Source organism: Gymnoscopelus microlampas (assembly GCF_963454915.1).
Source record: "Gymnoscopelus microlampas genome assembly, chromosome: 15".
NCBI lineage: Eukaryota > Metazoa > Chordata > Actinopteri > Myctophiformes > Myctophidae > Gymnoscopelus > Gymnoscopelus microlampas.
The window spans coordinates 36,262,772-36,285,271 of NC_139952.1; the positions used below are offsets into that span (position 1 = coordinate 36,262,772).

A 22,500-nucleotide genomic window follows, 5' to 3' on the forward strand; every position below is an offset into this window, starting at 1 on the left:
TTTATTAGATATAGGTCAGATGGGTTATTTTCCCCCACAAATGTTTTTCAAAAATATTTCAGAAATGTTCAAACATTTTCATACAAATTTGCATTCATTGTGAGCTTGTAGAGATGCTATTTTCATTTTTTTATTTTTGAAAACTGAAATGAATTTTTCAAATTCCTCCCCCAAAAGAGCTGTTAATTTGAACATATTGCTGTTGTCGGGTGGAAACGTCCAAAACGGTTACTTTTCTTTTTTTTTAAATAATTTTTATCCCGCGATTTTTGTAACCCATTTTTTTCACCCGGTGCCAATTTCCTAAGTGATCCTGGGCGCTACACCAGCCCTACACCAGCGCTACACCAGTCCCCCACAGCCAGGGAGGCCAGGGCCGAGCTCATGCTTCCTTCAGTGCATGAGAGCCAACTGACCTTCTTGTCACCTGACAGGGGGGAGTTTCCCTGGTTGGACGTAGCGCGTCGAAGGAACACGTTATTCCAACCAGTTCCCTTCCCCTCCATCAGGCGCCCCGGCTGTCATGGGGGAGGCGGTATAGCGACCAGGATTACTACATGTTTTTGTGAGGGTATTAACTACCCTAGGAGACACGGGGAGAACATGCAAACTCCACACAGAGTAGGCCCTTTCGCCAACCCCACCCTGGGTATGGGCGCTGATGACGCGGAGGAGAAGACACGCCCCCAGCGCCCACAGCATCCCTGGCGGGAATCGAACCCAGGACCCAAAACGGTTACTTTTCAGGAAAAAAAAAAAAGATCCTGTGTTCCAATGGATCCAATGTAGTTTAGTCACAAGCTCTTGTTAATACTTTTCATTAGTTAAATATCTATAAAACCCACAGACACACTTAACCACTTTTTTTTAAACCACATTCTTTAAAAAAAAATACCAGATCTACAACCTCCAAACATCACATCGCGACACATTGTGAGCTTGCCTTGTAGATCCGCTATTTCTGCTACTTTTGTGTGATATTGTAGTATGACGAAGCAGGGCATTCATTTACGGGGGGTATTTTTTTTTTTTCCAAGTTTTAATATGGGAGATACAAGGTTTCTGCTCGACACCAACGATATGTTACATTTCCGGGACTCAAGCGTTAAAATTCAGACATTTTCTCTTTCTTTTCCTTTCTTCCCATTCAGTCATACCTCTTCGGTTCTTGGACTCGTCCGAGCTATCGTCCTCCAGGAGCACCGTGTGGGCCGACTTCCTGCGGCTCCTGCCCCCCGTCGGGAGCGGTTTGGCGGAGGAGGAGCATGAGGAGGAGGAGGGGATCGACCCGGTGGTGGGAAAGGATGGCGGCGGCGTGGAGGGCGGCTGCAGGGAGGAGGATGATGAGGAGGAGGGAAAGCCCACGGGGACAGAGGAGGAGGAGGTGGGAGATGAGGAGGAGCCGCCGGGGTCCGAAGTGTTGCCGCCTCCTCCTCCCCCCTGTCCGTCGCTCCTCTTGAAGGTCCAGGCGCTGCCCCGCATCTTGCTCAGGCTGCCGATGGAGTTGAGGATGACGGTGGCGCGGTTGATGGACAGCTTGGACAGGTCCAGGCTGGCAGCCGCCTTGCGGTCCAGGCTGGTTCTGATGCGGTTCTGGAGGTCTGAGGAAAAGGTGCCCGCCTGGAAGGAAAGACATTTCAAATCATTAATACCCCATTACTTTGCGTCGTTGTTTATTATGAGATATCGTGCATTTACAGTACATTTTGGGTGAGAAATTGCAGAGTTATGGCTGCTAAGCTACTCTACCAGCCACTCTGTTCGGTAACCAGCGCTCTATTGGATAGGGTTTCTGGCACGCACGCACAGCAGTAATTTATCAAAAAAAATGTAAGATGTATTTATTGACAATACACTCATCATTATCATTATCACCAGCACTTTGGTCGGCTTTGGGCTGTTGTAAATGTGCTATATAAATAAAGTTTGATTTGATTTGATTTGATTATAATAATAATAATAATACATCAGACTTATATAGCGCTTTTCTAGTACCCAAAGTCGCTTTACAAAACAGCTTAAAAACAATTGTATTAGGAAAAAAAGAAAACAAAAGAAAAGAAAACATTAAAAGGCTAAAACAAGAGGCTAAGTCTTGTCTATCATATCTCTTTTTCTTTTTTTAAAACAAGACATACTGAAATAGAAAAAAGATACACAAAAAGCACCACACGAAAAGCACCATAAAAAGAGAACAAAAATAAATACAGAAAGAAATACAGTCCTCCCAAACTCTCCGCCCACCCCTTTCCCAGAACGGTACACTACTCAAATTTCAATACTCAATATTATCCACAACACCTTTTGACAATATCAGATAAAAGTAAAACAGAAGAGAATGAAATCAACCATGAGGAGATATTGATGGTAGAACATCGAAGAAATTGCCCCAGATTTTTTTGTATATTGCAGGTTCTTTCCTTAATTGTACAGTATCTTTTCTGGTGTGCAATATGATGAAAGTTCATTCAGCCAATGCCTCAGTGAAGGAGAGTTTTCAGATTTTCATTTTACCAGAATCATTTTCTTCGAGGCTGTACTGGCGAGCAACGCAAAACACTTTGTTAAAGTTTACAATGAGCAGACTGACGTCTCCCGGCAACCAAATGCTTGGATCATGTGGAATGTCAAACTAGTTCAGTCATAGTCTTTTGAATAAAATGTAATTTAGTTTTAGTCATCTGAAAAGTTTTAGTCGACTAAATATTATTTTAGTGGAGTAAATCTACAGTTGATTTTGCATTGTGTATGTACACAAATTTTGGCAGTATTTTGGCAGGCCGTGATGGCAGATTTTACACTTGGTTGCATGGTGAAAATAGCCGATCTACAAGCTCGACGCGTTGTGCGCTTGTAGATCTGCTATTTTCAGAGGGCAACACTCGAAACCAAACATAAAATCACTTGTCTTTGAGTTCTACTGGGTCTCTTTTCCACTCGTCGCTCCCTAACATTCTAGTCTAGTTTGTATTTGTTGACAAAATTGTCAATATATCCAGTCTTAGTCATCAAAGCTTAATTTTTATTTAGTTTTTGTCAGTGAAAAATAGTTTCAGTCGACAAAATTAACACTGACACACGCACACAAAGAGTCATGCCAATGTGTGACAGCATCAGCCTCACCTTGGGAATCGTGATGGCGTCAAAGTCCAGAGGGCGAACTTTGACCTTCTGGAATAAGAAATAGAACTCTGGGCTCCCAGGAGATGATTGGCTACCAAAGGTCAACGTGTCACCATCTGAGAGCTCCCACTGGATACCAGGCTGGAGCCGGACCTCGTTGACCCAGGTGCCTAGCAACACAAAAAAAAGAGGAAATTTGTTTTTTTCTGCTTATGGTTTATACATGTAGCTTAGTTGTTATGCAAGATTCATATCACAAACACTGTGCTCTGTGGGCTATTGGCAAACAGACGAGACGCAGCGAGTTGGCATTAGATTTTGTGCAAACTCGACATGGAAGAACATTTACATTTTTCACCAGGTGTGCTGAAATGAATTAACATTAATGTCTGGGGTTATGAAAGTTTACGTCAACTGAGGACTCAAAAAGAAACTTTTAATACATGAAAAACCAAAAAGGGCAAATTCCCGACGAGCCAAGGTGCATGAGTTAATCGAGCAGGACCTCTAAATTAAGTCATTTATTGAATATCAAATGAATTGGATGGAAAATAGTGGAGCTGGAAGGGCTGTGAGGTCAAAACACCATGACAACAAGGCAAAAAATGTGTATTAGAAATGTGTGTTGAATACATAAAAAGAGTCATTTTAACGGCACAAATGAGAAGTGGGTGAAACCGGCTGTGAAATTACTTGAAAAAACTACAGCGAACGAGTGTGTAAGTCAGTGTAAAGAGTCTGACCGCCCCGGATTCAGGCCCTCTCCCACCAGAAGCCAATCAGGTCACACCTCACGTCCTCACCTACTGAACCGCGATCACCCACTGTATCTCTTGCATTTATTAGCTTGCAGACAGTAAGGCAGAATAAAACCAGAACATTGGAATAACTAGGGGAGAAAAATATCTCTATATGTATGCATGAGTGAACGTAATATGAATGTCGGCCTATGGAAATGATTCTTTTTGAGTGTGGCCGTCTTATCGTGCTTTTGTGTGAGTCTATATTGCAGGATTCATTGCATTAACTATAAATTGTGGGTGGAATTAGGCCCTCCTCAGAATGCCAACAGGGCTGTATGAGTATCAGATAAAAGAGTATTCAACAAATTGAATAGAATGTTTGGTAGCGTTACGCAGGCTAGAGAGCGACCAATACCTGATTCCCCCACAGGTTGTTGTCTGTGGGAGTCCGTGAGGTACTCTGTCTCGTCTTCAAAGCCTACCGAGTTTTTATTTGTTGGCCAACAGTTAGTGGTGCGTGTTCAGGGTTCAGTTTGTTTGTGTGAAGCTGTACATCCTATAAAAGTGCTGGTATTTGTCCTGCTGTCAGTCAACAAACGGGAGAGTGTGAGCGAGTGAGAGAGGCGGTGTAAACGTTGTCTTTCTGTGTTTGAAACGCTCTGTTCTTCTCCTGTGTTCATGTCAGCACTGCTGTCAGCTGGTGGCTTTGCATGTGGGTTATTTTCAGCGTCTGCGAAGCGGATTCCCACTTTGTCCATGGGTGTTTATTTTTGGATTTCTGTCAAACATAGCTGTGTGTGTGTGTGTGTGTGTGTGTGTGTGTGTGTGTGTGTGTGTGTGTGTGTGTGTGTGTGTGTGTGTGTGTGTGTGTGTGTGTGTGTGTGTGTGTGTGTGTGTGTGTGTGTGTGTGTGTGTGTGTGTTGTTTTTACAGGAAGTGGTGACAGTATTTGTGTATGCCAAGAAATAGAAGGGAGCCGTTTCTCTAATATCCGTGAACCAGTCTCTGTGTTCCACAGGCATTTGCATTTGAATTGTCTGTCAGTCAACTCATATAGGAGTGCGTGGGACAGGGATTATGTGATTTGTGTGGCATCACAGGGATGTTTGCGTGTGGGTGTGCATTTAGGGCTGAGCAATATGTCGATATTATATCGATATTGTGATATGACATTAGATATTGTCTGGGATACTGTAGTTATCGCGATATGGCATAAGTGTTGTCTTTTCCTGTTTTTAACCACTTAGGGCACAGTGGTTAAAATAGTAATTCATAGTAATTCTACCTATGAGGGTGGATTCTGACGATGCTTTTCAATGGGAATGGAGTGGTTTGATGGTCTTGCGCATCTTTCTGTGTCGCAAACACCTTGCGTTTATGCGTTCTATACACTATGCGTTCTATGCTCAGGCTACGGGGAGGGTCCTAAAAGTGAGTGACAGGTGTGTCACTGGTTATTGGGACAGAATGCGCTGCAAGGTACTCCATTTTTTAGAATGCGCTGGCTGCAAAAAAACTGTCGGCCGCGCACAACCTGAGTTCATCAGCCAGCAGCCATAGTTTGGTGTGACCGTGCCCTTAAGCCCTATTTTGTGTCAAATGTGCTGACACAGAAGGTCACACGACCGAAAGCTTGCAAAACATTTTTTAGATACTTGGTATCTAGTTAGTGAGTGCGCGGTAGTCACCCAAGTGTTGTTGTTTTTTGAGCGGTGGTTTAGTTTACTTTTCTGTTTAAATGTGTCAAATGTTCAAAAGTAGTGAAAATAGCCAACAAGTTGTGAGCTTGTGGCTATTTTCACTATTTTTGAAAAACATAAATACAAGAATGATAGTGTTATCACAATACAATATCGATTTGTCACAATATCGATAGAGGTATTTGATCAAAAACATTGTGATATTTGTGTGCGTGTGAATTGTGTCTAAGTCTTCTATTCACTTCTGTGTACGAGTGAGTGCCTCATCCTCTCACCGTGATTACTCCTGTCTTTGATGTGGACAGTCCAGCCCTCCTCATCCTCCTCTTGAAGCCGATCTCCTCCTCCTCCTCCGTCCTCCTCTTCCTGCTTTTCCCCTCCACCCCCTTCTCTGTGGGCGTGGAGCTCGGCGTGGATCCTCGACACCAGCGACGAGTCCAGCGTCACGTCGCACAGCTCCGCCGCCCGACCCAGGCGGAACACGGAGCGGCTGAGGGCGGGCCGGAACGTGTACAGGTCCCGGGCCGAGTCCCCCGCCGCCGAGCCGATCCGAAGCAGCTGGAAGCATGGCTGGGCCCCCGACAGCATGACCGCTGGCTGGCTGGTCGGCCAATCAGGATGGACTTATCCTCCTTTCCCTGAACCGGTCCCACCTCTTCCCACCCCGGCCTGCCGCTGCCACAACAAGCCACCCGCCCCACCCCCCCACTCACACACACACCTGCCACACTGTGATGGGGGGGCGATTTATGCGCGGTTATTCGCCATAGTTGGACTGTACGCTAGAAGGTGTAATGTGTTAGTTCTAAGCTGCACTGCCTGCACTTAAGGGTTTGACAGTTACAAGCCTTTAAGTGCTCTGTATGTATTGTGATATTTGTGCAACGGTCTAAAGAATATTGCTTAGTGAGTTAGCATAAGGTCAAACTTAGTTTAAAGGCTACATACGAGCACAGTGCATTCATACAGGCAGGCACACTGGCTAGGTGCAACCAGTGTTTGTGTTAGTATATAAATCTGACGTATTACTACTATGTGCTGTTGGTGAATATATGAATAAATGAATAAGTGCAGAGGATATAAAGTAGTGTTTAAGTAGGAGGACTGCTGAAATGAGCTGCTGGCTGCGTCTTATCAACCCCTCTCTCACACACACACTAAATCCACTAGAGAATGTCAGCAGTCAACCTACAGGGTTTAGAAATAAGAAGCTTTGGGGGTGTATACGCACACGGGCCTATGCCTTAATGTGCTAATTATTTACAATACAGATAAACACAGATGACATGAAATCAGTAGAGCTGAGATTTGAAACTTTTAGTTCGAGCAAATATTCTTTCTTGTATTTATAACGGAGGAAGCTGAGGAAGTCACTGTGGATTCTGAGATCATCAGCTGTGAGGAAACTTGAAAGGAAATCCTTTGTCAGATTGTCAGACCTGAAAATAAAGACAATCGTGAAAGAAAACTTTAAAAAAAACAATTGACTTGCACAATAAAATCAGTGTTAAACTCTGGTTGTGTACACATAAACATGTAACCAAATAGACACTAAAGGGTAATGTCTTCATGAATTGAATACACAGGACCACAATGGAAACAAGCCCATAGGGCTTTTAAGTGTTAACCTTTTAACAATCATTGTAAATACTACCTCTGCACAATTTGCAAACTGTTAATTTAGTATTCAATCAGGGTCCATTTGGTTACATGTTTACACCCCCAGAGTTAAATTACACCGGATTTCACAGTGTGCTGTACTGCTGACTGACTGACTTAATGACAGCTCAGAGCTCTTGTTGTAACAAGCATTTAACTATTGATCTTACATGTTACATAACTGTGCAGCTGCACGTAATGGAACATAATATTCACGTAACTTCTTGTGTTCCCCATTTCCATTAAACTTCGTGTGTGGGCTAAATAACACAGTATTAAGCTGTCTAGCCTTGGATCAACACTATAATTTACAGCATTTTATCGATTTTGACATTTTGCATATCATCGATACGAAAGTAAAAGTCAGACTCGATAAAATACATCTATGATAGTCTTGATCCAAGGCTATAAGCTGTCAAACTGTGTCTAGAGACATCGATGCTATGTTAGCACACAAAGCACGGTAATATTAAAGCAAAAATGAGACACAATGGTACTGCTTTAAGCATACGTGCATCTCATGCATAGACTGTCAGAACCGATCCGGTGGCTCCTCAGTCAGAACTCGTGCGATCACGACACAAAGCAATGGATGGCAGGCTTGTCATGACTCATGTGAAATAATAACCCCATTTTTTACAACAATAACTAACTCACGCACAGTCAAATACACCCAACTGCGGACGATCGGATCTATCCACCGCGTGCATGAATAAATAAACAATAAAACACATGAAATCGGTCTTATTTTGGCCTCTCTCTGCCCAGCCAAACAGACAGGATTATCTGGTTCCTTGTACAACAATAATGAAAGTACAAACAGCACACTGTCACTTACAGAGTAGTGCCTCAACACGACTGTTATGCGACTTCGCGGTTAGTCCTTTAAGAACGGCATCGACACACTCCGAGGTTCTGATGGCACGTAGGACCTTTATATTTCCTACTTTGCGACTCTTTCTCCGTCACTTTTGTTTAGTCTTTATCGCTGCTTTTTCTCCCCCAGGAAGTCCTTTGAAATTTGGCGCGCCAGCCGGCTGCCTTCCTTGCGCGAGAATCCCACGTCACTTCCCGTCCCACCCGAGGTTGGCTGGAGGCCAGGGCGCCTTCCAAACAACACAGCACAGCAGCACCATCAGTGGTAAAGTAACCAAGTACATTTACTCAAGTACTGTACTTAAGTACAATTTTGAGTTATTTTCAGTACTTTTACTTCTACTACATTTCAGAGGCAAATATTATACTTTTACTCCAGCAGATATTAATACTGCTATTTTCAAAAGATTTTCATATACATTTAAAAACTTGTGAAAAGGGACATTCTGCATAATGAGTACTTTCTACTCTTGGTACTTTAAGTACATTTCGATACCAATACTTTTGTACTTCTACTCAAGTACATTTTGAATTCCGGACTTTTACTTGTAACAGAGTATTTCTACATTGCAATATTGATACTGATACGTAAAAAATGTGATTACTTTTTCCACCACTGAGCACAATGACCTATCTCTGGGCACAGGGCCCATTCACATCAATCATGTAGTTCATAGGACTTTGTTACATAAATGTATTATGTAATATTAACTTTCAGTTTCAAATGACTGATTTATTTAGTTTTTTACTATCATTGCTGTATTAAAATGTAGAACATTTCCAAATAAAATCAAATCAAAAATCTAAACAAATAAAGTGAAAATAGCAAGATCTACAAGCTCACAACACTATTTGAAAGAGGACTTAAGTGGTTAATTCATTATATATTTTTGTAAGTGTCGGTCCCACTCCCAAGAGTCCCTTCCTAGAAATCTAGTGGAGTCAAAAGTACATATATTTCTATTTGAAATGTAGCAGAGTGAAAGTCATGTGCTTGCAAAAAAAAAAGAAAAACTCCAAAAACGTGCTTAAGTACAGTAAATTAGGTACGTCAAACTGGGGTTCCTTGAAATTAAAACGGTTGAGAATCACTGCTAGAGCCGTAAAAATCTTCTCTTATGGGGAGTCCCAGGCATATATTTTCAAATGGGGGTCCGCGGGCCAATAAGTGTCAATTTGGGGGTCCTTGACATGAAAAAGTTTGAGAACCACTGACTTATACAATTGGGGTGGTTGTACAGGTATTTTGTCTCCCTGCTCTTCTATTGAGACATTTAGAGAGGTGTGTCACCTAGACACAGGATCTGACACAAATTTTGACCTGATGGTCAAGATTCAATTCATCCCCTGAGCAAGCAGGCAGGCTCTATTATTAGCTCAATGGCAACAAAAAAAATTCAGCACTTGCGCAGGAAACCGGGTTCAAATCCGGGGTAGAAGAGGAAAGTTACATAGTGCAGCTTCCATTAATACCTGGAACGCATCTGTGTCACTTTAGATTTCTTTGGCTATTCAAAAATAGCAGATATACAAGCTCATAGCCACATTTTGAATTTTTTTTTTATAGATTTTTTTCAAAAAATTGTTAGGATTTAGAATTTTTTAAAGAATCCCCTCAGGTCTTAATGGGTTAACACACACAACAAAAGAACACAAGAAGCATCCTTTGACTCTTGGCCTGTTGAAAATTATTTTAATTGGCATAATTCATTCATTACAGAAAAAGAAGGTTTACAAAAGTTGTCTGTGCATGATGCCAAAAAGACGTATTATAGAGTATATAAACAGCAGTCTTCATTGAACCCTTCTAGCGTTGTTTGTTCATGGTGGTACAGGGAGGTGTTATAAAAGTCAATGATTACACAGCTTTGGAACATGAGCAAATTAATCCATAATCCACACACTTCAGTCCCACGCATGCATGCATGCATGCACACTTTTTCAAAATGAAACCAAAAATGAAATCCTAGCAACAGAAATGCATCCAACAACAAACATTCAACTGCATCAAACTGTTACACCCAGTGGTTCTCAACCTTTTCAGGCCACGCGACCCCCCACAATAATCATATGTGAACTGGGGACCCCCCACCCTGACAATCACTTGGAATTGTAGGAGTTAAGGCATTACATTTAGTTTGACTCCACAGATAAATATTGTGAAAATCGTCACTCTACAAGCTTACGCCTCGCAACAATTATCATCAACAATTTTTTGACAATGCGGCCAATGTTTGACCAGTTTTTATAGTATAGTTTGTTAATTACTTTTGATGCAGTAATGGTGTGTTTTGGGTTTTTTTTTGGTATTGAAAAGTTGTCACTTCACTGTCATCTGGGGACACCCCCAAAATCCTAGGTTGAGAACCACTGTGTTACGCACTCACTTCACAGGTCAACATATTCTGCAAAGAACACTATTTATTTAACTTTTAAATGGATCATATTGTTACACATTTGACACATTATTGTTATTAAGTTATATTGATAATTAATATTAATCAATTCTACCCTAGATTTGACAAACGGATGTCTATGAAAATGAAAATGAACTGGAAAAAGTGCTCCTCGGAGCACAGGTCTCCGCCAGGTCAGGTAGGTTATTGTGGGCCAGCAATGTTGATGGAATATGAAGAATCGGACAGCTCCATCTTGACCACATAGAGATAATGTGTACCGATTTGCGTGATGATTGCGCTATAAAAAAAAATCCTCAACTTAGTGCGAATGTGGGTGTAAAGTTTCACCGCAATCGGACGCTGTGTTCATGATTTGAGGCATTTTGTTCAAAACAGGCTATTCCTGCAAACTTTAGATGTCAATCTCAACCAATCAGGATGGAATATGAAAAATCAAACAGATCCGTCTTGATCACAAGACTATAGAGATCATGTGTACAGATTTATGTGAAAGTTTGATAAATATGGTAATAATATATCTTTTTTTTTACTTAGGTCGGCCTCCTGGTGGAACTATAAAAGGCAGATGTGAAAAATGCAGGGCAAAGTTTTTCCTTGGCCTCTAGGGAGTGCGCATACAAAGTTTTACGCAGATCGGTGCAGTTATAGGTAAAAGCACGAATCGGCCTGTTATAGCACCACCATGAGGCTGATTTGAAAAAATCTCAAGTGGCATTTCTTCCTCGGCCTAGTGGGAATGTGTGTGCAGAATTTCACGGAAATTGCACGCTGCTTTAATTATTTAAGGCATTTTGTTAAAAACGGAGCACTCCTGCAAACTTTGGAAGCCAATCTTAGCCAATCAGGGTGGAATATGAAAAATCTGAAAGACTCGTTTCGTTTAATGACTATAGAGATACTGTGTCCCGATTTGCGTGATGTTTGGATAAAATCTGTACGACTTATATCCAAAAATGTGTTTTGCAAAATTCGACCTCCTGGTGGCGCTATAACAGGCCAATCTGAAAAATTCAGGGAGACAGATTTGCTGTGATCTGCCCAATGATGCCGGAGATTAGCTGCTCACAGACACACACACACACACACACACACACACACACACACACACACACACACACACACACACACACACACACACACACACACACACACACACACACACACACACACACACACACACACACACACACACACACACACACACACACAGAGAGAGAGAGAGAGACAGACAGGGTGCAAAACATAGTCACACCTTTGGCCTGGCGGAGACAAATACACATTTACCGATAAACTGCTAAATGGGAACAAATAATGAATTAATCCATTCAATTTTACTTGCACAATGTTGACCAAAACATATTAATCAATACTTCTAAGTGTACGTTTTTACTGCCACTGTTCTGTATTAGCATACATACTGTATATCATTTATAATCATCATTTACAAATATGTGTTATATATATGTGTAGACTCATATTTAGTTGATTATAATATTCATTTTTCAACTTGACACATGGATAAAGTGTTCAATTCCAGATTAAAATGGTAGAGCCTCAAGGAACAGAAGTTTCCCAACCCTCACTTAACTACCCACAAGACAAAATATTTTATTCTAACAACTGAAAGGAAAGAAAAATCTAAACCATTGTCAACAGTGGCAGCAGGAAAGGAATCAATATTATTATCACCAAACAATATCCCAATCCTCCTCCTCCTCATCGCATCATCATCACCAACAACACACCTATCATCGTTGCTATCATTCTCATCATCCTCAAGTTAAATCTGTCATCAGAATTAAATAGTAACTAGATATGAAACATTCATTTGCAGACACAAGACTAAAATGCAATGAAAATGCATTGCTGAGAGTTGTTAAGAGTGATAATGTTCTAAGATCTGAGCAGCTGTAGTAATCATGACAATGACAAAACCCTTTCCCTGACTGCACCATGGACTCAACAATCACTAGGTTAGGAATAGGATCTACAGTAGCCTTATTAGTCACCCATGGCCCTAGTTTCCCTAGCAAAGGGACAGCTTCCAAGCCACAGCTGGGATATTAGCAGTAGCCAGCCGCACTAGACTTTGATGTTATGTCTAACAAGACATTTCAAGAAACAATCGTATGGATTTTTTTAAACCTTTGATCTTTAAGCCAATTACTGTACACCACATGTGACTTTGACCTCAGCTCCTCAGCTTATATACCAACAAAGCTGGATCTACATCTTGGGAAAACAGGCCCCTGTGAACATGAAAACCCAAGGACATGAGTGATGCTTAAAGCGTCTACCTCTACAGAACAGTGCAATTGATAGTATTATTATCATTTTTATTAGGTATCATTATGCCTGCTGTCCCACAAGCAATCTACAGGTCAGCATGCTGCAGGTACAGAACATCTTAGGTATAAGGTATACACATTGACAGCAGATACAGGCTAGAGAGAGTATCATTGTAGAGAGAAATACAAAGTACATTAGCAAGAGCCTTTGTGGTGCAGATGAATGTGGTGCTACAAACAGATCTAATGATGAAATGGATGTGTCGTTTTTTTGTGTGTCTGCATTATCTTGTTTTGGAGAATACATTCGTGTCACCTTTTAGTATAATGCATTATAATACCAGTATATGTCAAAATGTGCCGCTATTAACATACATGTTGTATTTGAAAGTATTACAAGCTTGAATTGTCCCCAACTATACACTGCGTGCTGTGTCTACACTGCGTGCATTGAAAAGAACAGGACACAATGCGTAACCTCAGTTTCAGCTTTTGTAAAGGATGCAATCATGGAAACCTGACAACTTAAAAGTTCTGGGGCCTCATTCATAATAAAGGTCCTTGAGCACACATTTGACACTTGCTATTACGTTTAAGGTAATTGTGATTCTTTTAATTATTATTGTTGACAAAGCCATTGATTTATCATAATTTCCTCAAATTGCCAATGTCAAATCAAAAGCAAATATGTTCTGTCAATCCTGTTATATTCTTTGAAATGCTTGCGCGAGAATGTGTGAAAAGACAAACGATATTTTAAGTATATAAATGAGGTCCCTGGGAGGTGTGACATTCTGACATGGTTTCTGGAAACATACCCTGATTTTCAATGAAACAAAATATGAGTCCTAGGTGAATGATAAAATGCAAAATTATTTTACAGTGCCGACACTGGCTGTGTGATGGTTAGCAGGTTCAGTGAACCCTATTGTTATTAATGTATTAAGGCCCCATCATATGTGATATCTAAGCTTAGGTCAGGAAGTTCATGCAAATACAGATTATTATTTTCATTGCCTTTGGTGTCAGGTGGGTGGGGTTTGCCACAAATGAGATGCAATGAGTGTCAGAAAGTTTTAGACAATCACGCAGAATAATTTAAAGTCTACTACTCTTTTACTGGAAATTTAGCTGATACTGTCAAAACTGTCTTAATGAGACAATCCAGTTGTTCGCAAACCTGTCCATGCCAAGGACAACCATGGCTAGCGGTGTACACAAGTGCTTGCTTAGTATTTATTTTACATTTAAAATAGAACATTTAATTAACGAATAAACCTTGAGAAAAGATGCGAATAATAATTGGTGTAACTTTTCAACATTCTTTCATCAGTTTCCCAGTTTTTCACTTGCATCAGCTGTAGGTATGTAAATGTGAATTTGCTGCCTCATGAAATTGCAGCCCTGAGGTTTCTCAACAGCAGATATTGGATTTTACATAGTGTCATTCTAACCCACATCATGAGTTTGACTGGACATTGTCATTGCAGCCAAGGCATCTCCTCTTCAAAGCATTCAAATACCTACCTACCTACCTACCTACCTACCTACCTACCTACCTACCTACCTACCGTGAACATGGAGTTAAAGGATCGATGCCACATTAGTATAAAATCTTGCATAAGCCTTGCAGTATGAAACTAGCATTTCTATGCTACAGTATACACATGCAGTTCACATAGTACAGTATATATCTATCTGTCTATATACAAGAGTCACTCAGTTGAGGAAGCTGATTTGTGTGTGTGGGGGGCAGGGGGGAGGGATGTGCTCAGTCTGATTCCTTTACAACCCTGTTAATTTTAGTGATGACTCAGCGCCATATCATTAATATTGCTTTGTATCCCTCCCTGTGGTCATTTGGGGGATGGGGGGGGGGGCAGGAGAGATGAGTGACCTGAAATATTTACAGTAGGCTATTGTATGTCACTAGAGGGCTTTTCAATTGGTAGCCATTTTGCAAAATGTATATTATCAGTTGAGGACAAGAAGTGCCTGCATTAACAACAGCTCTATAAAATAGCCATTACAAAATCAAGATACTTACAGCCAATATGTGAGTAATCAAAGATACACATATGGAATTTACACATCATATTATGTATGTCTCACTTTCTCATGTTAGATACGATAAGATAAGACCTTTATTGATCCCGCGAGGGAAATTCAGTTGCCAAAGGAAGCACAGCAGTTAAGATACAGGTACAACATTGTTGCCTGCAATGCAATGCAATGTTGCATTTAGTGCGCCTCGACCAGTTGGTCAGGACACGAAGAGTTGGTAGTGTTATGATTTGTTCAAGGACAGTGAACAAGTTGAATAAAATAAATGTATGCTGTTTTATTTGGACCCTGACTTCCTAGTCAGTGCAAATTCCAGCCCCCAGTATGAAGATCGACTGCTTTACATTATATCATGACTTCAATACAAAGCACATTTCTTCCTGAATAATAAGGGAGGGGAACTAACTAAACAAGCTAGTCAGTTGTTGTGTTTTTGCAGACAGAATGAATAGTATTTACAATAGCTGCTACTTATCATTTTTACTTATCGATTACAATGTGAGCCTTTCCTGGTCACACAGTGAAGTGTTGTGCTTTATTTTGACAGACATCTTTGTGCCTGTCTGACATCAATGTGGTTACAATATGAGGTAGCCGTATTGTTAACGGCAACAACACAATGGTGGTCGCTAAATGGGATCCAGTGATGAAGGTCATTGGGGTTTCTGTATATATGGTGTAGCAGGTAGTTTATGGCTGCTTAAGCCTAATTCATAATTTGAAGGACGACCACGGCGCTCGCCAAAACTAAAAGACACGACGCGTCATCATCAGTTGTTTGGCGAGCGTCACAGTCGTACGACTAAGTATAATTCAGGCTCAACACTGCCAGGGTGTGGTGTTCCACTCCTCCCATTTGTAAATGGGCAGAACATGGCACTAATACAATACTACCAGGGATAGAGTTTCTGTCCCCTGTAGCCTATATCTCAGTGGGTACTGCTTGGCACTAACACTTCTTGATTTCTCAGAAAACATAAACATGATAAATATACAGTACGCATGTATGACTCACTGTAAAGTGTTAGTATAAAAGCACATTTTAGGATCAAAGAAAAGTAAAGAAAATACAGTACATTTATTCAGCCTATGGCAGGGCAGGGGCGAACATCGGCCCAGTGACTTACATCCCTTCAATCCAGACATAAGCAAGGCCATCTTCCTTTGTGAAATACGTTTGATGTTAATCACCTCCATTCTTCAAACACAACCAAGATAAGGAGGCTTGAGTGCCTTCGCCTAAGAAGTGGAAACAACTGGCTGGCCAAGCCATCCTGTGGAGAGCTGCAAACCTATTGTGGCACTACCAATTAAACTGCAACCTCATGTGAAGAATACAAATCTGTTTGTAGAGAGCAGTCGAGGGGAAATTGATCCTACGTGTTTCAAACTACTTACTATGTAAGAAAGCCTTGCCGAGCCATGAGGCCCATAGGGCAGGAGCTCCTGTTTCTTGATGTACAAGTACATCCCTTGGACAAGACACTAGTACAGTATGTCACAGGGACTTACCAAATCCAAACCTTAATGCCGGGTGCCAAGCAGGTAGGCATTGGGTACCATTTTTAGAGTCTTTGGTATGACCCGGCTGGGGATCGAACCCCAACCTCCAAATTGCAGGCGGGACACTCTAACCTCAAGGCCACTGAGCTGGTTTCACTATAAAATGTGATACAGATTGGAGCATCCCGGTGGCACAGGGGTTAAAGCACCTGTCCACCACCGTGGAGACTGGGGTTCACTTCCTCCGCGGTGGCTCCGGCTAGGCCGGCCGGGCGCTCCAATTAACACAATTGGCCAAGTTCGTGGAGGATGTTCTCTGTTTCTGCAGAAGCAACTCCTACAGATTTGTGCGTTAGTAGGCACTCGTTCACCAGGGAGCAGGGCACATGTTATTATGCTCCTGGTGAAACTCCTCACTGTCAGGTGAAATGAAGCGGCTGGAAATGCCATGTGTATCATTTGGAGGAGAAGTGTGGCTGTCCACACACCCTCCTCAGACCAAACAGTAGTAGGAGTGACAGGGACTATATTAGACACAGGGGGAATTGGCAACAACTACTGTAAATTGGGGAAAAAATTAACTAAACTGTTTAAGCTGTTTTCTTGGTCAGCTCATTTGTGCCACATCCCATAATGTCTGACTCTTTCGTGACTCTATGTATCGACCCTAGACCTCCTCATGGTAAACATGTGCAGACTACACTAAGTTATTCAGAACAAAACATGAGAGGAGCCCTGACACAAATAAAGAATGGCCTTCTTTACATGAATGGATGACTGGATGTATTCACTGAACCCCTTACTAGTATTGTTAATTAGCCTGGAATCCAGACGGAGGCTGTTTTTTTCACTTCGCTTCTCCGTCTGACTATCATCCTGTTAGAGCTGCATTTCCAAACATCACCAATTACGTAGGCAAGTCAGGAAGTGACTCGAATTTTACATTGTGAGCCACTGGTCCCGTTCTTTTTATTGGGGGGGGGGGCATTTCAGCATTATTTGGATAGAGGCCGACAGAGAGACAGGAAAAGCAGGAGAGAGAGGAGGATGACATGCAGCAACAAGCCTTGGGTCGGATTCAAACCCAGGCCAGCTGTGGGAAGGACTGTATCCTTATATTTATGTGGTATGCACTCCTAATGGTGGTGTTTTTAATTGTACTAATAGTGGTTTTAATATTAGTATTGTTAATGGTGGTATTACTCTATTGACTACCGTTAAAGGTGGTAATAATACTAGAATTGTGAATGGTGGTATTGTTTATAATACGGCGCTAGTACCAATATTTCAACGACATACATCAATATGAATAACATTTTCAAGTTACTGAAGAAAAAAGAAAACTCCCCGCTTGTTGATATCCATTTTCAAGTGCTGAATAGAGTCAAGTCCGGAGTGCACTGAACGATTCCAGATTACCTTGGTTTCTTTGTATGCGCCCCTCCTCTCTCGCTCTCTGTCTCCCTCCATTTTCTAATCACCAATCTTCAGTCTCATGCTGTCGGGCCTTCAGGCCTGTTTGCCGTCATTGATCGATTCAGAGGCGTCTTCAGAGTCAGTGCTTTTTGGCAGAACCACAGGGGCTAACGAACAGTTGGTGCTCTGCTCAGTCAGTCAGGTTCAGAAGAGAACAGGAGGCTTTTTAATCATGTCAGTCATCAGTTCCATTCCCCCAGAATACTTTCTCCACTTCAATCTTCTATCTTTGTAGTCTTGATCAGCCGTCATTCTATATATTGTCTTTGGGTGGCTTGGAGTGAGTCAGTCTGTCTCTGTCTCTGCAACGAACAAAAAGGCAGATAAAAAATCCCCATCACTGCAACAAGTTCCCGGAACGGCTACACAAACGATTTGCGTCGTTTCGCTTCTACAGGGGTCTGTACCAGAGCAGCAGTGTCAATGGTGGTGGGGGGGGGGGGGGGGGGAGAATGGTTTTACACAGCGCAGTGAGGCGACCGGGTGGCTTTGGATAATGATGCCGTCAAAAAGTGAAGGAGAAATGATACAGACGCCAGCACTTCTTGTATAGTGCGGTGATATTCAATCTCTCAGCCTTGTTTTGGCTAGCAACGTTTCCAGAAAGAGGACATAATACTGTATATTGGGGTGATGATTTTCCTCCCGTAAGCCTGAGTTATACTTAGTGGTGTGCGGGTGCAGCGCACCAAAGATAGACGACGTACAGGCTCGTAGCTCGAGCTTGTAGATCAGCTATTTCCGGTGCAGGGCCCCTGCGCTCGCCCCAACTAAGTATACAACATGCGACGGTCACAAACGGTCAACAGCACTGCCCTAAACATGTAATTGTTGTTAACCTAAGTAGGCAGAAGCACCCGGGAGGAAGTGGACTAAGAAAAGGGAGGAGCCAAACCGAGTTCCTGTTTCAACATAAAAAAGGAGGTGGTGCCCCCAGAATGGGTTCCCAGATTGCGGATGGTGGAGGGTGCTGAGGGGCGCATTTCCGTCTGAGGGGCATAGAGGTCTTTTTGACATGCTTGTACTCTTAACGATACAGTACATAAGTAGGTGTGATGGAATAGGATGGAATCATCCTAATTTCAGTATTTATTGGGTGCAGTGAGCCCAGGCAAAAGGTTGTTGAAAGCTATATACTGAGACTGGGCTCAGAAGGGGTAGTTCATCTCAATAATGCATACATGACCAATTCATTTGACAATAAGGAAGCTAATAAATACGATATTTTTTTCATCTGTCAAAGTTTTACAAAAACTATAGACATCCTGTTTTTCTTTTCTCCTTTGTTTTAGTTAAATTGCTGAAGGGTATTTTTACTCGACTGATATTATGGGATCTTTGAGGCAGACAAATTGTCCTTTAGAGTCGGTGGTTCTTTGGCCTGGCAAAGCTCGCATGCAATATACAGTCACGTTTATTCCGATTTTTCTTTCCTGGAGAAAAGCAGGACAGACTTCAACAGCAATACCTACTGTAATATTTAATTTAAATGCATGCGTTTGCCCATATGCTCACAATCACTTTGTTCTTCCTTTTGATAGATATCTGAGTCACGCTTTTTGTGCCTAGTTATTTGTCAGTGCATTTCCAGCGCATTGAATATTGAATCGAGCATTTGTGCGCCTGCCTTAAAAAATATATACATAGCTTTTCAGGCTACAATGACATCTGGGTCCAAACTATGAAATGAGTTTTTGTTTTGGGTTCTGGTCTTAAAATGAAGAGAAAGCAGATAATCCGAGAGCAAGTGATGCCTGTGTTGTAGACACATTTGATAGTGGTGGTGGTGGTGGTAGAACACAGGGTTAATCTAACTCTGAAAGTGTAAAACGGGTAAAATTCGACACTTTCAGGGTCAAATGAACTTTTTGAATTAGGTTGTGGTGGCGTATGTGCAGTATGGGGCATTGCAGTGGCGGCCATTTTCTGGTTCCACCCAAATAGGCCATTCATTTTTCCCATAGAGATTTCCAAAAATATTTGTATCAATTATTTTAAGCCTAGAATGAAGCCATCCAGACTCCTGGTGCATGACCATAAAACATTTGATTCTGTAAAAAAAACTAAATCTTATATTTAATTATATGATATACTATATTCAATAAATACCCTTTGGTTTGCAGTTTTTTTTTTTTTTTCACAGAATCAAATGTTTTATGGTCATGATTCACCAGGAGCCTGGATGGCTTGATTCTAGGCTTAAAATAATTGATATAAATATTTTTGGAAATCTCTATGGGAATAATGAAGGGGGTCTGGATCGGTGGAACCAAAACATGTCTGCCACTGCTATGCCCTATGGGTCTGAACTGGATAAGTGGGCGTGCAAAACGACCACACCAACACGTCCTCTCTCAGGTACTGCCCGCCGCTCCCTCAATCTGCACGCTTTCCCCACCTCCCGCCCCTCTCTCTGGCATCTGGGCAGAGTCTGATCCGACAGAGCACTTAGAAACCCTTCCTGGCGATGCGGCGCCCCTAGGAATGCCGCCAGCTACTCCCTCTGGCATCTGGGCAGAGTCTGGTCCGGCAGAGCCCATAGAGGCCATTCCTGGCGACACGGCGCCCCTAGGGATGCCGTCGGGTGTGGCAGCAGCTGTGACAATGCGGGGGGTGGAGGCCGGGCTCACACTCGCGCTCATGGCCGACTCCGGGGTTCGGAGGTCACCGTCTGCAACCACTGTGGCATCCGGGCTGATGGCGGGGACGCCTGCAGCGCCGGCAGAGGACGAGGTGGTATCGGGGAAGGGCTTGTGGGAGATGGAGAGCACGGTCGCGTCGGAGTCGCTGTCCAGTGGGAGGGCGCAGGAGGTGAACTCCACCCCGGAGTCGCTCATCTGCAAGAAGTCCTTGTAGGAGGGCAGGTCGTGGTAGTGTGCCGGTTTAGAGACCTCCAGACCCTGAGGAGAGGAGAGGAGAGGAGAGGAGAGGAGAGGAGAGGAGAGGAGAGGAAATGTGGATGGAGTGGAAAAATAAGAGCGGAGGTGAGAGGAAGACAAAATAAAAACACGGGAGTGGAGACGAGGATGGAAGAAGAGGAAGGAGAGAAGAAAAGGAGCGAGGGGTAAGAGATGAGGAGGACAGAACAGGAGAGGAGGCTTTAAAAATCTAGGTCAGCGAAAAGTAACATAAATAATTCATGCATTGCATTTATCGGTTTACCTTGGATTCTGGTTACTTACCATTTCATTTACTGTTACGAGGAAACACTTGCAATGCATAAAAATGGAAACACAATTAATCTGCATAAATGGAAACCAATGCCTTTTGAAGAGGCTTTTTGAGATCGATGCGATAGAGGCACAGGTGCTGTATGAATCTGCTTTCTCTGAGGAAATACATCATTCTCAGTCATTGATTTTCTCCTCTCCATAACCTCATTCCGTTGTATAAAGGCCTGAACAGACCAAGATGTATCGTCCTGTCTAACTGCGCCTACTTCAGGAGTACAGATCGGGTGACGTTGGATGATGTATCACAAGTCAAATTTGCTCCAAACACACTGCACTGAGTAGCCTACACCTGACGGTCAGCTGATGGCGCTGTTCTCGTGTTCTGTACCTGCGTGAGAGGAAATAACTCTCCTTACCATAACGTTATAGCCCTTTTCCAGCAACATTATTGTGGAAAAAACTTTTTTAATCGTGGGAAAACCAACAAAACACAGGAGATAGACTCCTTTCCCACTGTCAGAAGACAAGTATGTCTTTCTGTTTTTTCTCATGATATGTCACATTCAACCCCAGATCATTATGGGGCTCAATACTTGCTACAGGAGTGATATCTACCATTAGCAATCAAATGATGTCTGTCATGTTATCAATCGTGATGTTCGTTCGCCAGAAATGAGCGCGATCGCATAGTACCTGCAAGTCTCTCACTCTCTTTAAATGGGAGTGTAATGCTCCCCCTCCCCATCCATCTCCGAGTTGGGTGATCAGCTAATGTCTGACTACTACCAATGGCATGTTGCAAATTCGAGACCTTGTAAATTTGATTTGAGCACTCAAACTCACTGAAATTGTTTATTCTTTGTGACTTCAAATGTAAATTTACATACATGTGTGTGAATATCTTATGCAAGTGCACATTTCAATACACACGAGTGCTAATATTGAAGCTCTTGAATCTACCATCATATAGATGTCTTTCCTTCTTTAAATAACCTTGTAGGAGTGAGCTAGGTCAGAGCAGAATAAGAACCTGATATGCAGGTAATTACATGTCACTCATAAATCTAATACCCATTATTAATTTCATTAGCTGCCGCTGTGTTGCTTACATTACGGTGTACTATAAGGTCAGCATTATGAGCCTGCCATGTTTTCACCCTGCTCTAGTTTTTAACCTGACCTGGAAAACAAACAACAAAATTGTTAGCCTAGGGCTCCATCTCCCTTCAAAGAGACTGAATCAGATTTAGAAGAGAAGAACAAAAAAGAAATGCAGTCTAGGGTGTAAACAGAAGTTGAAGGTTGGTTAAGAGGTTGAGAGAGGTAGCTGGTGTCTCACTGTGAGAAACACCTTGCTGACTATGTCTCTCTTTTGTGTCAGTGGGCTGCAGAGGAGACAACCAGTCCACTGAATCTGCAGAGACTCGTACCGTGGGAGACTAGAGTTCACTGTACAACCACATCACCGAAAATAAA

General features: G+C 42.2%; 2 protein-coding genes across 2 annotated transcripts in view; both read right to left on the bottom strand.

The window, feature by feature from the left end:
• The window catches only part of tcf19l (transcription factor 19 (SC1), like), a 15,506-nt gene extending 7,289 nt beyond the window's left edge, over positions 1–8,217 (bottom strand). Inside the window, exons 1-5 of the mRNA XM_084080462.1 lie at positions 8,063–8,217; positions 5,841–7,004; positions 3,124–3,293; positions 1,158–1,620; positions 1,056–1,062 (exon numbers count right to left, since the gene is read on the bottom strand). Of these exons, the coding sequence (XP_083936588.1) occupies positions 1,056–1,062; positions 1,158–1,620; positions 3,124–3,293; positions 5,841–6,153 (953 nt within the window). The 5' untranslated portion in view covers positions 6,154–7,004; positions 8,063–8,217. The remainder of the gene's footprint in view (positions 1–1,055; positions 1,063–1,157; positions 1,621–3,123; positions 3,294–5,840; positions 7,005–8,062) is intronic.
• Positions 8,218–20,205: 11,988 nt separating this feature from the next.
• Positions 20,206–22,500, bottom strand: part of LOC311061771 (uncharacterized protein) — a gene marked incomplete at both ends in the record, with an annotated part of 38,227 nt that continues 35,932 nt past the window's right edge. The window contains one exon of the mRNA XM_084080463.1: positions 20,206–20,751. Coding sequence (XP_083936589.1) covers positions 20,206–20,751 — 546 coding nt within the window. The remainder of the gene's footprint in view (positions 20,752–22,500) is intronic.